The sequence below is a fragment of the Myotis nattereri genome (genome assembly GCF_964212035.1).
Source record: "Myotis nattereri genome assembly, chromosome: 4".
Taxonomy (NCBI): Eukaryota; Metazoa; Chordata; class Mammalia; order Chiroptera; family Vespertilionidae; genus Myotis; species Myotis nattereri.
In genome coordinates this window covers 15,610,976-15,625,058 of record NC_138079.1, presented here as the reverse complement: position 1 = coordinate 15,625,058, position 14,083 = coordinate 15,610,976, and the positions used below count along the sequence as shown (strand labels likewise).

At 47.0% G+C, this 14,083-nt stretch overlaps 1 protein-coding gene across 1 annotated transcript in view; it reads left to right on the top strand.

The window, feature by feature from the left end:
• ANKH (ANKH inorganic pyrophosphate transport regulator) overlaps positions 1-14,083 on the top strand; it is a 116,469-nt gene that overhangs the window by 79,664 nt on the left and 22,722 nt on the right. Inside the window, exons 4-7 of the mRNA XM_081089812.1 lie at positions 856-939; positions 6,243-6,413; positions 8,925-9,059; positions 11,237-11,329. Of these exons, the coding sequence (XP_080945938.1) occupies positions 856-939; positions 6,243-6,413; positions 8,925-9,059; positions 11,237-11,329 (483 nt within the window). The remainder of the gene's footprint in view (positions 1-855; positions 940-6,242; positions 6,414-8,924; positions 9,060-11,236; positions 11,330-14,083) is intronic.

The window sequence follows — 14,083 nt, the reverse complement described above, 5'->3', positions numbered from 1 at the left end:
ATATGTTGGTTGGAGAGATAATATTTGAAAACCACAAAGCTTATCATCCAGATGGCTTTTGGTCAACAAAGATAGCCCCGACGCTCTTTGCAAATGTTATCTACAGTTTGCATTTCTTTTCACATTTGGCACCTTGGGACCCATAGCTGAGGAAGGAAGTAGATGTGGCAGCTGCTATGTAAAGTCTTGGCACAGAGCCATTTAGCTCCGATGAGATGTCGTTTCTGTGTCAGGCCAGATCGGCCTTTCCAGGTTAGAAAGATGATCCTTAAACTGATCCTATCATGAACTTCAAACCTGCAGTCCCCTGCACTTTTCATTGTCTACTCCCCTTAAAGGACCTTCCTCTTCCTTCCCTCAAAGGCACAAAGTGGTAGATCAGATCCCGCCCAAACTTGAAGAGAAGGAAATAGTGGGACCTTAATTAGTCAGTGAGAACCAGTAATGACGGTGGTAACTCAGAACCAAGTTGAGCCCTCTTTATGACGGGCTGCTGCTCTCTGATTCCTTCTTTGAAAAAGAGAGAGAGAGAGAGAAAGAGAGAGAGAGATTCCTCCATTCTTGGTGTTTGCCCAGCTCTCCCACCAGGCACGTGACCCTAACTAGTACACTAGTCTGCATACAGTTGGTACGAGATAAATGCTGTGCAGTCACTGATTCCTCCTAAAAATCTAACAGGGATGTAGCCCCCAGGCCCAGTTATAGACATTTTACCAACCAAATATTTACCAGCCTGCACTACAGAGGTTGTAGGGGGTATAAAACCTATTCCAGGAATGCCCAGTACATCACAACAACCAGAAATAATATAATCCCAAAGGTGTACCTCATGTCAAATTCTTTTTCTTCTGGCAGGCATGGACCCATGCCGGCATTCTCCTAAAACACAAATACAGCTTCCTGGTGGGATGTGCCTCAATCTCAGATGTCATAGCTCAGGTAAGTGTGGTCTAGGGTCAGTCAGCGTTCTCAGAACTGGCTGATGCCTCCTGTCCACTCATTCACTCTGTGGTACATCAAACGTAAATGTTTGTGAATCCAATGAGAAAAGCAGTCTCCTGTTTTACAAGTCTGTATAATCTCACTAGAATGAGGGTTTTAGGAAGTTAAATTAGTATCAGAGGTTCTGACCTTGACTTTTAAAGAGTTTGCATGTGGAATGACTCTAAGGTCATAGCTGGGACCTCTTGGGGTGGCCATAAGGTCATTGTGCACTTGGCTGCATGGCCCCTCGGCCGTCCATGTGGCTAACAACACATGGCCTATCGCTCAGTTTTAGAGAGAGCACTTAGGAATTATTATTAAATGTTGTTGCTAATGGCCTGGCCGGTGTGGCTCAGTGATTGAGCATCGACCTATGAACCAGGCGGTCAGAGTTCGATTCCAATTAGGGCATGTGCCCAGTTTGCAGGCTCAATCCCCAGTGGGGACGTGCAGGAGGCAGCTGGTCAATGATTCTCTCTCATCATTGATGTTTCTATCTCTCTCTTCCTCACCCTTCTTCTGGAAAAAAAAAATGTTGTTGCTCATGTTGCCCCACAGGGCTGCCATCTGCACGTCATTTCCCACATTTAAAAGAACCAGGAAGTTAGAGGCTGCTGGGGAAGAAGCCTCCCTTGCACTTTGTGCTGAGTCCAGTTCCCTGGGGTCTGGCACCAGACCTGGTTTTCCATTCTCCGTTCTTCCTTCTTCTACCAGGGATACCACATGAAAGATGTCGGCAGAAACTTAGATTCTATTGCTGTAATCTAAAAATTAGACTTAGTTCAACATTCAGGGATTTAGGAGGAGGATTTTTCCATGGAGGGGGAGGCTGGACTGATTTCTAAGCTCCCTTCCCAGTTCTCCATTCCATTCCATGAACATTTCCGTACTTACCTTCCTGGTTTTCCCCTATTGTCCATGCTAGTCCTTTAGCCATCTTTTTGGAATAATCTACTGTTAAACTGCTAGCCCAGCCCTAAAGGCCAAGAGTTAAATTTCCAGATTCATTGCATTTACTCCATGGATCACAATTGAAAGCAATTTAAATTCATTCCTGCTCACACTGTGTGTGCATGCCTGCACACGCATGTCACACACTTGTGCATGAACCTACAGCCATGTTCGTTCTCAGTATTAAACCTGGTCCTGGCCCTCGCCTGTTGGGAGAGCTCCCAAATTCAGAATAAACGTGTCTGGTTAGTAGGAGCCATGGAAGCTGGATTCAGTTGGCACCTGGGTTCGGTCTATTCCTGGCGAAGTAGTTATTTTAAGCCTCGTAGTTTGAGTTCCTAACACAATATGGTTGGGATAGTAAATTTAATTTTTGTTCTTAAATCTTATACCCCCACCCCCACCCCACCCTCAGCTTCATTTCTCTTATTACCTGAAAGCATTTGTTAATTATTGAATTTGGAAATGAGTAAGTAGTTTCTAGGAAAAGTCCTTTGAAATACTACCTTGGCATAGATGGCAAGTAGTTGCCAATAATAAAAATGAAAATAGTCGATAATGCTTTGGACTGCAGTGGCAATTCCCATTATTGACAAATTTTACTAAGCTAATTGGTTTCACACTGTTGCACAAAAAGGCTCTTGGTTTGGTTCAATGTGCAGTGCTTTTCTGTGCCGCTATTATTGTAACAGTCATATGTTCCAATGATATTGCCAAGGGATTTATGAAAAACGTTGCTGTGTTTTTCTCCTTTCATGATCACCTGCATGTTCTTAGCTTGCTCAGTATCAAAATGAGAATTCTCTTGAGGCTTTTGGACCTTCCTGGGACCTTCAGTCCTTCAATCTTTCTGCTGTCATCAGCCCTTGCCTTCAGAAGTCATCTAGACCCCAAGGATCTGGTCAAGCACCTGGGACCCAACCTAGAGCATCCCTCTTCATCACCAGGTCTTTTCAGTTTTCATCCTAGACCAGTGGTCGGCAAACTGCGGCTCACGAGCCACATGTGGCTCTTTGGCCCCTTGAGTGTGGCTCTTCCTAAGCCTTAGGAGTACCCTAATTAAGTTAATAACAATGTACCTACCTATATTGTTTAAGTTTAAAAAATTTGGCTCTCAAAAGAAATTTCATTCGTTGTACTGTTGATATTTGGCTCTGTTGACTAATGAGTTTGCCGACCACTGTTAGACTTTTTTAAAAAATATATCTTTACTGATTTCAGAAAGGAAAGGAGAGGGAGAGAGAGATAGAAACATCAATGATGAGAAAGAATCATTGATAGGCTGCCTCCTGCACGCCTCCTACTAGGGATCAAACCCGAAACCTGGGCATGTGCCCTTGACTGGAATCGAACCCAGGACCCTTCAGTCTTCAGGCCAATGCTCTATCCACTGAGCAAGACTGGCTAGGGCTAGACTTTTTTTAAAAATCTTCCCTCTTCTCCCCATCTCTGCTGTGCTCACCCTGGTCTGAGGGACCCCCTGTCATCTGCACTACCTGAGATGCCTCCTAACTCATGAGCCTTCCCCTTTCTGCCCTGGATGTCCATCCTTCCCCCTCAGCCACAGTGATCTATTCCCAAGGAAATTTCTGTCCCCTCACAACTGCCCTAAAGCCTGCTTTAAAATTGCTTCCTGGTGTTCATGAGATAAAAGCCAGAGTCCGTGGCCTGCGCATGCTGAAGACCCACAGCCCGGCTTCCTCTCTGTGGGCCTGTCCTCCTGCCCCCTGCTCTCTGCACTCCAGCGGCAGGTCCTCCTTTTGGGGCCTCGTGAGGCCCAGCCTCTCCCACTGGGGTGTTTGTGGATCCCTCTGCCCAGAAGGAAATGTTCTGCCCCAGTTCTCTTGCCTCCCTCTGGCTCCTCTCCCCTCCCCCGCTACTTCTGCTGAGGTTGTAGGTCTCAGACACACTCCACCTGGGGTGCCCTTCCTCCCCCCACAGCCTGGCTCCCCAGCCATCGCCCTCTTTCCCTCAGGCCCTGTCGCAGTTTGTCATCATCGCTCACTGGTATCGCTGATCCCCATTTCTACCTCCTCCCCTAGACTGTCAGCTCCAAGACTACAGAGCCCGGGATGTGTGATTTATCACTGACTCCCCGGCACTTGGTACGGGGCCAGCACATAACAGGCTCTCACCGGGAAAATCCTCACCATTGACACAGTCGGTTTCCCTCAGAAAATAACCCGACATTCTTCGATGGCTATATGAGATTCAAACTCATAATTCTAGATGGAAATGCCAAGGCTCAGGGTTATTTAAATTGATAAGTGATACCATCCACCACGAAGATGTAAGGGCTATGGTAAGTGTTGGACCACGTGGCACCACGTCCTTAAAAAGACAGGAGAGTGACAAAACCTTCACCCTGACCTCCAGAGCTTTACCAGCCAAATGCACTCTCCTGCCCCTTTGTCCCGCTCTTGCTCCCTGTCCTTGGACCATTTTCTTGTTATCTCCACACTTATCGCTTTGCCCATGGCTCCCTTTTCCTTCAAGTCCAGATCCTCCTCCTTGATCCTGCGTGGCCATCCTGATGGCCCCGGGAGCCTTCCTGGACTCAGCAGACGAGGCGTTGGCCTTCACCTATTCATTTTTCATACAAGTTTTAAATCTCTAAATATGGCCCAGCTGGTGTGGCTCAGTAGTTGAGCACTGACCCATGAACCAAAAGGTCACTGGTTCGATTCTGGTCAGGCACATGCTTAGGTTGCAGGCTTGATCCCCAGTAGGGGTCGTGCAGGAGGCAGCCTATGGATTATGTTCCTCTCTCATCGAAGTTTCTATCTCTCACTTCCTCTCTCTCTAACAATCAATAAAAACATATATACTTTTTAAAATCTCTAAATATAATCATCTCAGTTTACACGGTAGGTTTGCCTGTGTCCCATGTTACACTTGCTGTGGACACACTAGTCCGCATTGCATGGTGGGGAGACTTAGAGGCTTCTCATTCATTAAAGAAGTTTATGGGCATCTTGGTCCACTGCACAAAAGTCTCAATCTTCTGATCCAAACACAGCGGGTTCTTCATGCGGCTTCCCTGCAGTTCTTAGTTAACACGACAGTTGTTCCACTGGGAAGCAGTGGTCATGGCGACAGCCATGGGCATCTCTGCTATGTCCTTGAAGCATGAGCGTGACTGTGAGTATTGCTCCAGCTGGTGACCTCTCCCTGTGCTGCGTGCGGGCAGCCTGGTGTGTCCATGGGGCCCCGCAGCACCTCGGTCCTGCATTCCCTGAGGACATCTGTGCTGGGGTCTGTCTCATTTACTGGGTTTGAAATGACTACCTGCGTACAAGCAAATCAATCACCTCTATAGCTAATACTTTTATGTCGTTCAGAAGAGTTTCTTGGACCACCCTGCTTTTCTGTGGGCACGATGGCAGTGGATGTACTCATCAGTGAGTCTTGCTCAGTCTCCAGCTTCGTTGCTAACTTTCTGTTGTCGCTGATTTCTTGAGACTGCAGTGATCAGGAGAAGCCTCCTTTGGTCAGGGTCACTCGGTGGGGCTGTATGTTTCATGCCTGCCGGTTGGTGGATATTTGCCTATTGATGTAACTCAGGGTTATCTGCCCTGCCCATTGCCCTCCTTCTGTGCCCAGTACGCCTCAGTGGTCTTCGGAATGTGTGGGCCCCAGACTCTGGACAGAGGCTGGGCTGCTTCTCTGATTTCTGCAGGACAGGGAGGGTAAATAGAGTATTACATTTGCTTTAGAGACTTAGTTATTATTTATAACCCTCTTGACTACTTTTTTGACCTATTCCATTTTTATAAGTTGATATTTTTAATTTAGCTTGTTTTATAATAACTGGTATTGGTACTTTTGCAGCATTTTTAGTGAATTCCATCTTATAAACACTAATGTCTACTCTTCTGTGTACTATTGTCATTGATCACCACTGTGTGTGTGTGTGTGTGTGTGTGTGTGTATGTAAGGTAACTTAGGGCCTCACGTATCTAGCCTCAAGAGGGTAAAGCTCTACTGTATCTTTGGGGTTCTGGGAAGCCAACATTTCTAGATATTATTTAGCAATGACCTTAACCATATGTGCAGTTGCCTTAAAAGAACCTTGGTGGTGAATATAACAAAATGATGAGGTGCTCACCCTGTGAATCCCAAATGTCTGACCATGAATTCTGTGAGAGCAGTATTGAGCCAGAGCCCAATTTCTGGTCTCTTTCTCATCAACAGGGAGGTTTCCCCTCAGAAATCTGTTTCCTTTGGGTGCAAGAAATTGGGCTGTGCCTCTGTTGACTGGTTCTGACTCCTCTCCTCTAACTCACTCTCGTCTACCCATCTCGCAGGTCGTTTTTGTAGCCATCTTGCTTCACAGCCACCTGGAGTGCCGGGAGCCCCTGCTCATCCCCATCCTCTCCTTGTACATGGGCGCCCTTGTGCGCTGCGCCACCCTGTGCCTGGGCTACTACCGGAACATCCACGACATCATCCCCGACCACAGTGGGCCGGAGCTGGGGGTACGTCCTTAGAACTCGTGGCAGCCTGTCTGTGCATCTGAGTGGGATGAAATTTTACCCGCCCCTCTATGAGATGAGAAGTCAGTACACTGAGCACACTCACTGAGATGTCAAGTGCCGGGGAGTGTCCACAGGGACAGACAGCTGGAGAATTCATGAGCTCTGGAGGTGGAAGGGATCTTAGAGGTCGCTGTCCAGCTCCGTATCTCTGTATGAAACTGGGGCTCGGTGACTCAAGTCAGGCTGAGGAGTGCATACAGCATTGATGGTTTTTCTTACTCTTTTGTCAACAGTAAATTATTCTACAGTCATCGAAGACTTTAGCCCCCATGGTCCCTTTGAACTACATTTGATCATTTTTAATTTACACCAGGGATCCAGGCGTTGTTCCTACACTCTGTGTTGGCCAAACACAGTCGCTCATTCAGGTACCTTGTGTGGAGTGAGAAGAGCATTTAGACACCATAGGGGGACACAGAAATTTTTAAAATATGTTCTCCACTGTCAAGCAGCTGTATGTCCCTATTTGGCAGATAAGACCAGTTCAGACATGAACCCAAGACAGTGCATAGATGCAGTGAGAACACTGCAGTGAGAGCCACTGACGCTGAGAGGAGGAAGCAGGTGATGTGGCCGACACGCCTCCCTGATGGAGGCAGAGCTTGGCCTGGGCCTTGAAATTTGAGTAAGATACAAGCAAGCTATAATCTTATACAAATGACCAAAGCTTCCTTTCCATCAGAGGTGTACACAGGGCCTGATTTATACGTATGCTGATCTCCTACCCGTAGGTACTAGACATCATTTGGATTTATTTCCATTTGGCTATAAGGCAGATGTGCGTGATTAAATGTAGCCCTGAATAAATCACCACACTCCACCCCTGACCCCACCTTTGACCACATGTTACTTTCATCATGTCAGAACATTAATTGTATTTCCCACTTACCTCAATCCCAGGTCAGGCCACCAATAAAACCAGAACTAGTTATTTCTGTCCCAAGGACAACCGCATCTAATTGACCTTAATGATGACACTCCATCTAAAACAGGCAGCCAGCAGCAAAGGAAAGCACATTAAAGTGCCTGAGATGGTCCCATCATGTGACTTTTACCCTCGTGAAGAACCAAAACCCATGTTATTTAGTGAAAGCTGTGCTGAAGACAGCACACATCTTTGCTGTGGCATTCTCGACAAAATTCTCACATTTTCGTTACCATGCTTTTATTTTACTTATGCTTCCAAACCTTTACATGAATTCTGTTAGAGCTTTTTTTTTTTCCAGAGAGGAAAGAGAGAGAGAGAGAAAGAGAGAGAGAGAGAGAAACATCAATGATGAGAGAGAATGAATCATTGATTGGCTGCCTCCTGCACGCCCCCTACTGGGGATGAAGCCTGCAACCCAGGCTTGTGCCCTGACCGGGAATCGAACTGTGACCTCCTGGTTCATAGACTGACACTCAACCACTGAGCCACGCTGGTTGGGCCCATTAAAATAAGAACCTCTGTAGGAGATGTACATAGTGCCCAAATAACCAGGCATATTTGTGAGCTGATTTCATTTTTTTTTTATTATAAAAATTTTTTACTTTTAAAAGTTACCTTTTCAAGGGTGGGGGGCAGGTGGAAGAGGGTAAAGGGGAGGTAAATGTTGCTGGAGGGAGACTAGACTGGATGGTGAGCACACAATGCAGTGTGCAGGTGATGCACTGCAGGACTGTACACGTGAAACCTATATACTTTTATTGACTAATGTAACGCCAATAAATTCAATTTTTACAAAAGAAGAAGAAAAAAGAGTTACCTCTTACTGACATGGCTTCCAGCCAGTCAGCTTGATGATTTAAACAAAAACTAATTTCCAACTTGTTTCTCGGGCCATGGAGTTGGTTTCTGCCTGGGTTAGAGTTGCCCTGTTTGGAAAATAGTGGTTTGGATCGCTCAAGGCTAAATGTGTGTTTTGATTTCACAGTAGCGTGCCAACTGTCTGAGTTCATTTCATTTTCACTGTACATTTTATTTTAATTCAACTTGGCTAGTCTACAGAGGTTTTTCCTTATATTGTTTTTTAAGTTTAGTGAATTGACTTGGGATTGACATCAAAAAAGAAAGGCTTTGGCTCCTAATTGTTCTTCCTGTTCCACTTCTAGCATTTAGTGAACTTTTGCCTCCCTTACTTTCTTTTTTCTTTTATTTATTTTTTCCCCAAGGCCATTTATTCCCTCTGTGCCCTGTTCCACCTCCACCCACCCCTTCCACCTCTGCAATCTCCACACTGTTGTCCATGTCCATGAGTTCTTTCTCTTTTTTTTTCTATTTTGCTCAATCCCTCCATGCCCGCCCCCCGAACACCACCACCCCCAGAGCTATCTGCCTGCTCTCTATCTATGAGTCTGTTTCTATTTTGCTTGGTAGTTCAGTGTGTTCATTAAATTCCACATATGAGTGAAATCATACGGCTCTTGTCTCTCTCTGACTGGCTGATGTCCTGCCTCCATTTCTTGATGCAGGGAGATGCAACAATCAGAAAGATGCTGAGCTTCTGGTGGCCGTTGGCACTCATCTTGGCTACACAGAGAATCAGTAGACCTATTGTCAACCTCTTTGTTTCCCGGGACCTTGGCGGCAGTTCTGCGGCTACAGAGGTAGGGCAGTTTCCGGGGACGTGGGCACTCATCACTTTTGTAATGAGTAGTTGGGGGGGAGGGGGGTTTTACAGATTTGTTTCCAGTGCATCCTGAGAGCTCAAATAATTCTGTGATATTACATTATATGACACATTTCCACTAGGAAGCCATGAGGAGCTCATTCGGAGACTTATAATCATGTAATTCCATATCTTCGTGAGTCTGAAAGAAAACATCTCATTCATCCTTCTCAATGACCGTTTGAGGAAGCTGAGGCAAGGACACATGGTTAACGACACAAAACTAGCAAGAAGCTGGGCCAGTATTAGAATCCAGGTTGTCTGGCTCTCGCCCAGTGACCTCTCCGTTTTCCCATGGAGTCCGCATGATGCCTCTCCGCTGTCCTTGCAGAGGACAAGGGAGCAGGCCATCGGCTGCAGAAGGGAAAATACCCAAAGGTTCAGGGCCCTTGCTTCTATTTGGACCCACCTGCTATCACCTGTTTTTTCTCTGCCCTCCTGCACGTACCACCCAACCCATCGTGGCTTTATGTGCTCTTTGGAACACCTGCCCTCCTCCAAATGAGGAGCTCACTCACAACTCAAGAAATTTACCTGGAAACTGGCAGCTACACTCCAAAGAAAGAGTTGAATCATTTTTTCCATCTTCCAAGGATGGTATGAACAAATAAAATGACTTCATTAGTTTCCGCCGCCGCCGCTGCCTCTGGAGAACCAAGCCTGTCTCTGAACGGCCGACCCTTCAGGAAGGCCAGTGGCTGCTCCTTGGGCCTCCTGTTTACACTGCGCCCTGACAGCGCTGTCAGCGTGTCTCCAGCCTGGGGTCTCCTGCCAGTTTCCATGTGCTGGGAAGCCGCTCCTGGCGGCTTGGAAAGGGAAGCACATAAATCACAAGCAGAACCCTTTCTCTCGCCTCAGTTTGTTCTGGATTTTGTGTATTGAGTCATATCATCTTGGGTGGCTTCTGACACACAGCAGCTGTGTTACTTAAATACAGCAGTCTAGGTTGCCCAGTAAAGAGAAGGTGACCCCATCACCTGTGTGCTAGAATTCCATCCTCCCCTTGCAATAAATAAGGCAACTAATTTATTTATTAGAGCCCTTTTTCAATTGACCTCCGTGGCATAGAGGCATGGCCCATGGGGTACAGAATGGACATCTATTTATCATCTACTTATGCACATTTCGTTGGCTCCCCATAACCCTGTGGGATGGATGTTGTTATTCTCCTGGTTCTGCTGGAGGAGCGGGAAGGGAGGCCTGGCAGGTGAGCACACAGCTGGCAGGTGAGGAAGTGGAGGTTTGAATCCAGGCCCTCCTAATTCCACGCTCGTGTTTCTTGCATGGTACCAGTCCCCACCACAGTTTCTTCAGCCTGCTGGGGACGCCCCTCGTGTTTCTGGCGTGGCTGTTACGTCAATTAAAATTGAGGGAGCCTGCACTCCTCCTTTGCTAGCCAGCGAGAGGGTCGGACTCTGCCACGGTGTCGGGTTAGATATTTTGTTTTCATTTCCTTCCTTGTCATTCACAGAAGGAAAGAAACCCGCTTTCATGGAAGAACATGTTTGACTTCCTGTAAGCAATAGTTACGTAGTTTTCTTAAATTAAAACTAAACACCAGGCTATGCTGCCCGCACAGATTGGAAGGGAGTTGAGTCAGAAGGAGAGAATAAGTAAAGCCACCAACCAACACGTGCCATCAGTTGCCCTGAAGGACAGGGTGGAGGCGGAGAGTGGATCCTGAGCGAAGGCCACCAGAGAGCAGCGAGGGCTCAGATCACAATTGGAGATTGAAGAATTGGGCTGGACTAGAGGGTTTGGTTTGGCTCTCTGGGGAGAGCAAAGATTTTGGAGTCTGGACTTGGGTTGAACTGGCTTCTCGAGCCAGCAATCTGGACTTGGACCTGTTTCTTGTTGGACTCGTGTAAAACAAGACCCATGCTCCTGGTCCCAGGTGCTCTCCCGGGGCCAGCTCGTGCCACCCCCAGGGACACAGTGGAGCACCTGCCCCTCCCAGGCCACCCTGGGGTAGGCCGATGCCTGTCACCCAGTGTGGAGTGACTTGTCAGCGGTGGCCACACTGAGGCAGCTTGCTTTGCCGCATGCAGATGGCCACAACTGGAGATGCTCTCCGCCAATGCCCAACGCTAACTCTGCTGGCTCTTCCTCTTGCAGGCAGTGGCGATTTTGACAGCCACATATCCCGTGGGTCACATGCCATATGGTTGGTTGACGGAAATCCGTGCTGTCTACCCTGCTTTTGACAAGGTGAGAACCTGTGCGGTGTGGCGTCTGAAACATGCTCTGTAAATTAGCATTTGATAGACAGGCATCTCTGGCGAGGAGCACTTCGATGTTGGCCAATCTCTCCTCCCTTGGGAAGGCTAATGTGATATTGGGGAGGACGAAGGTAATTGTGGAATATTTCCCTCAGAAAATAACAGAGGTAAACTCAAGCTTACCTTGATGCTGAGCCTATAATACCGCTCCAAAATGATGGTCACGTTTGGGTTAATCTACTGAGAAATTATGTGTTTGCAAAAGGGAAAATATACTCTCAAAAAAAATTAATACTTTGGATTTTGTTTCTGTGGGGGGGTTTTTTGTTGGGTTTTTTTGTTTGCTTGTTTTGTTAAACTAACACTAACTTCGTAGCAGTTGTGAAGGTACAGACAGGAAGTGTGTGCTTGAGCTCAGAAGTTTACAGAAGTCTTCGGTGTGCGGGGTCCATGCACGCTGGAGTGGTCTCTGCAGTGGGAGTGGGTCCTCGTGGGTCTGGATGCAGCAGCTTGTTGCAGCTGAAAGCTGTTGACAGCAGCTCTATCCCCTGCTGCTGCTGACACAGCCCAGGGAGCACATAACCCTCTGGTCATGTGGCCTTTGGCTGGGTCAGGAACATCCTGGAAATGTCTGTGTCATCAGGCTTAATTAATTGAACCTAAAACTAGTAGCCTTTTATCCTAAAACAAATGTCCCAAAAAACAGACCCCAAAAAAGATAGTGTGCAACGTTTTAAAATAAAAAACGGGGAAGAAGCACCCAACTGCTCCCGGTACTCTTAATAGCAACTATTTGGCCTTGAGTTCCTATAGAACTAGTTCAGAGCCATTGCCAACGTCATTTTATCTTTTTTCCATTTACTTTTCAACTAAAGTTGACATACAACATTATAAGAAGTTCCAGGTGTGCATCCTAGTGATTAGATATTTGTATACCTTACCAAGTGATCACCAATATGATTTTATCTTATCCCAACAAAAGCTCTGGGAGGCAAGGAGAGGAGCCTCTTTGCCCGGGGGTCTCCAGTGGATCACCCGCCCTTATTCCCACACCCACAATCACCCATGAATAGCAACTCACCTCAAAACACTCCTGGGATTGCCACCACACAGCCTCACGGGAGATAGAGCAGCTGTGGTACCCAGAACGCTTTACCGGGTGTGGAGTTTCCCCAGGAGACCATCAATTGGACCGTCCACCTATTGCAAACATTCTTTGCAACCTCGGGATGCAGAGCATCTCTTAGAAAAAATGCATTTGATTTCTGCCTCCCAGGCCTCTGAGCGCAGACTTCAGAGGCACGAGGCACTTGCCGGAGAAGGTGGGCAGCCCGTGTTTGAGTGGGTTTCATCCAGTCTACTGATAGAAATCATTGTTTTCATTTCAAGGAACATGTGTATACAAGCAAATCCTGGAAAACCAAAATGGGTTTAAGTCTTCTTGCTAAATCTCTGGCTCTAGGAGAACAAGATTATATAATAAAACTTGATGAGCGCAGCAGGTATTGAAGCATTAGAACCTCCTGGCCATGAAAGTCTCATCTGAAATTGTTTTTGACTCCCTTGAAATAATAAAACTTAACAATACAGCACTGTACAGTTTCGCTAGGCGCATCCAAGAACAACATTGTTTTATGCGTGATCACAGAGGCTGGCGCTGTGAGACAATTCCTTTAACGAGCGTACCTCTAGCCAGAAGCTGGAGTTACTTACTCAGAGCCCTTTAGAAACCCCACCCATTGTTTCCAGGCATTCTGCTGGGCTGCTCCGGCCATTCCTGTGAATGCATCTATTCACCCAAATCTTAGGACCTCTGTGTGGACTTCCAGAATTCGCCACACTGACAGTTGAAATCCTTAGCCTCGTTGTGGGTTGCAGAATCAGAGATTTAAGATTTCTCGCATAACTTCTGAGGGTGCTAGCTCAACATTGAACTAGTTTTCCACTTGCACACGTTCTCTCTAATGTTCAGTTCTCATCAGCGAAAGAGCATGTTTCTGAGCAGATTGGACAAACAACACAAAGCGCAGATGCCAATCTAGTGATACGTGCTAGTTTATTCTAACTGTACTTGCAGAAGTAGTTGCTATTTTAAAAATAAAAGTGTCCCTGAAGGAGCCATGGCATGTCACTGTCACCTCGGGCGACCTGTGCTTAATTCCTTACAGCGAGGCTGCCTTCTTGCTCGGCCCACCCGGGCACCACTCACACAGATCCCTGGGGCGGGTGGAGATGGACAGATGTCCTACCACTGTGGCCTGCACTTGGCCATAGCAGCAGATATGCATCAGAGACTGGAAATAAGGCCATGTCAGCTCATCCAGCGTTTGTGCTGGCTGCATCTGCGAGAGGAAGGGATTGGAGAGATTGCTTTGGCCTCTGAAGTCGGGGAAACATCAACAGTTCCTTTCCAGTTGGACCTGTGGTATCTCCGCTGTGTGTCTCTCTTTGGGTGGGATGCGGAGTATGTTTTCGTTAGTCTGCTCTGGGACTAATTGGATCCACAACGAGTAGGGAATTGTTCTGCTCTGCTGGTTTCCACAGGAGAGGGCCAGGCACGCACTTGGACTGGGTAATGGCACGCTGAGCAGTGGCACTGGGGTGGCCTCAGCAAGGCTCAGATTCAGGGATGTGTAAGAAAACAGCGGAGCCATCTGCGTTATTTGCTTAAAATTCAATGTCACAAAGGCTGTTGAGCACTTTTTGTGCTTGGGGTAGATTGTGTTGAGTTGCAAGAGCTAAA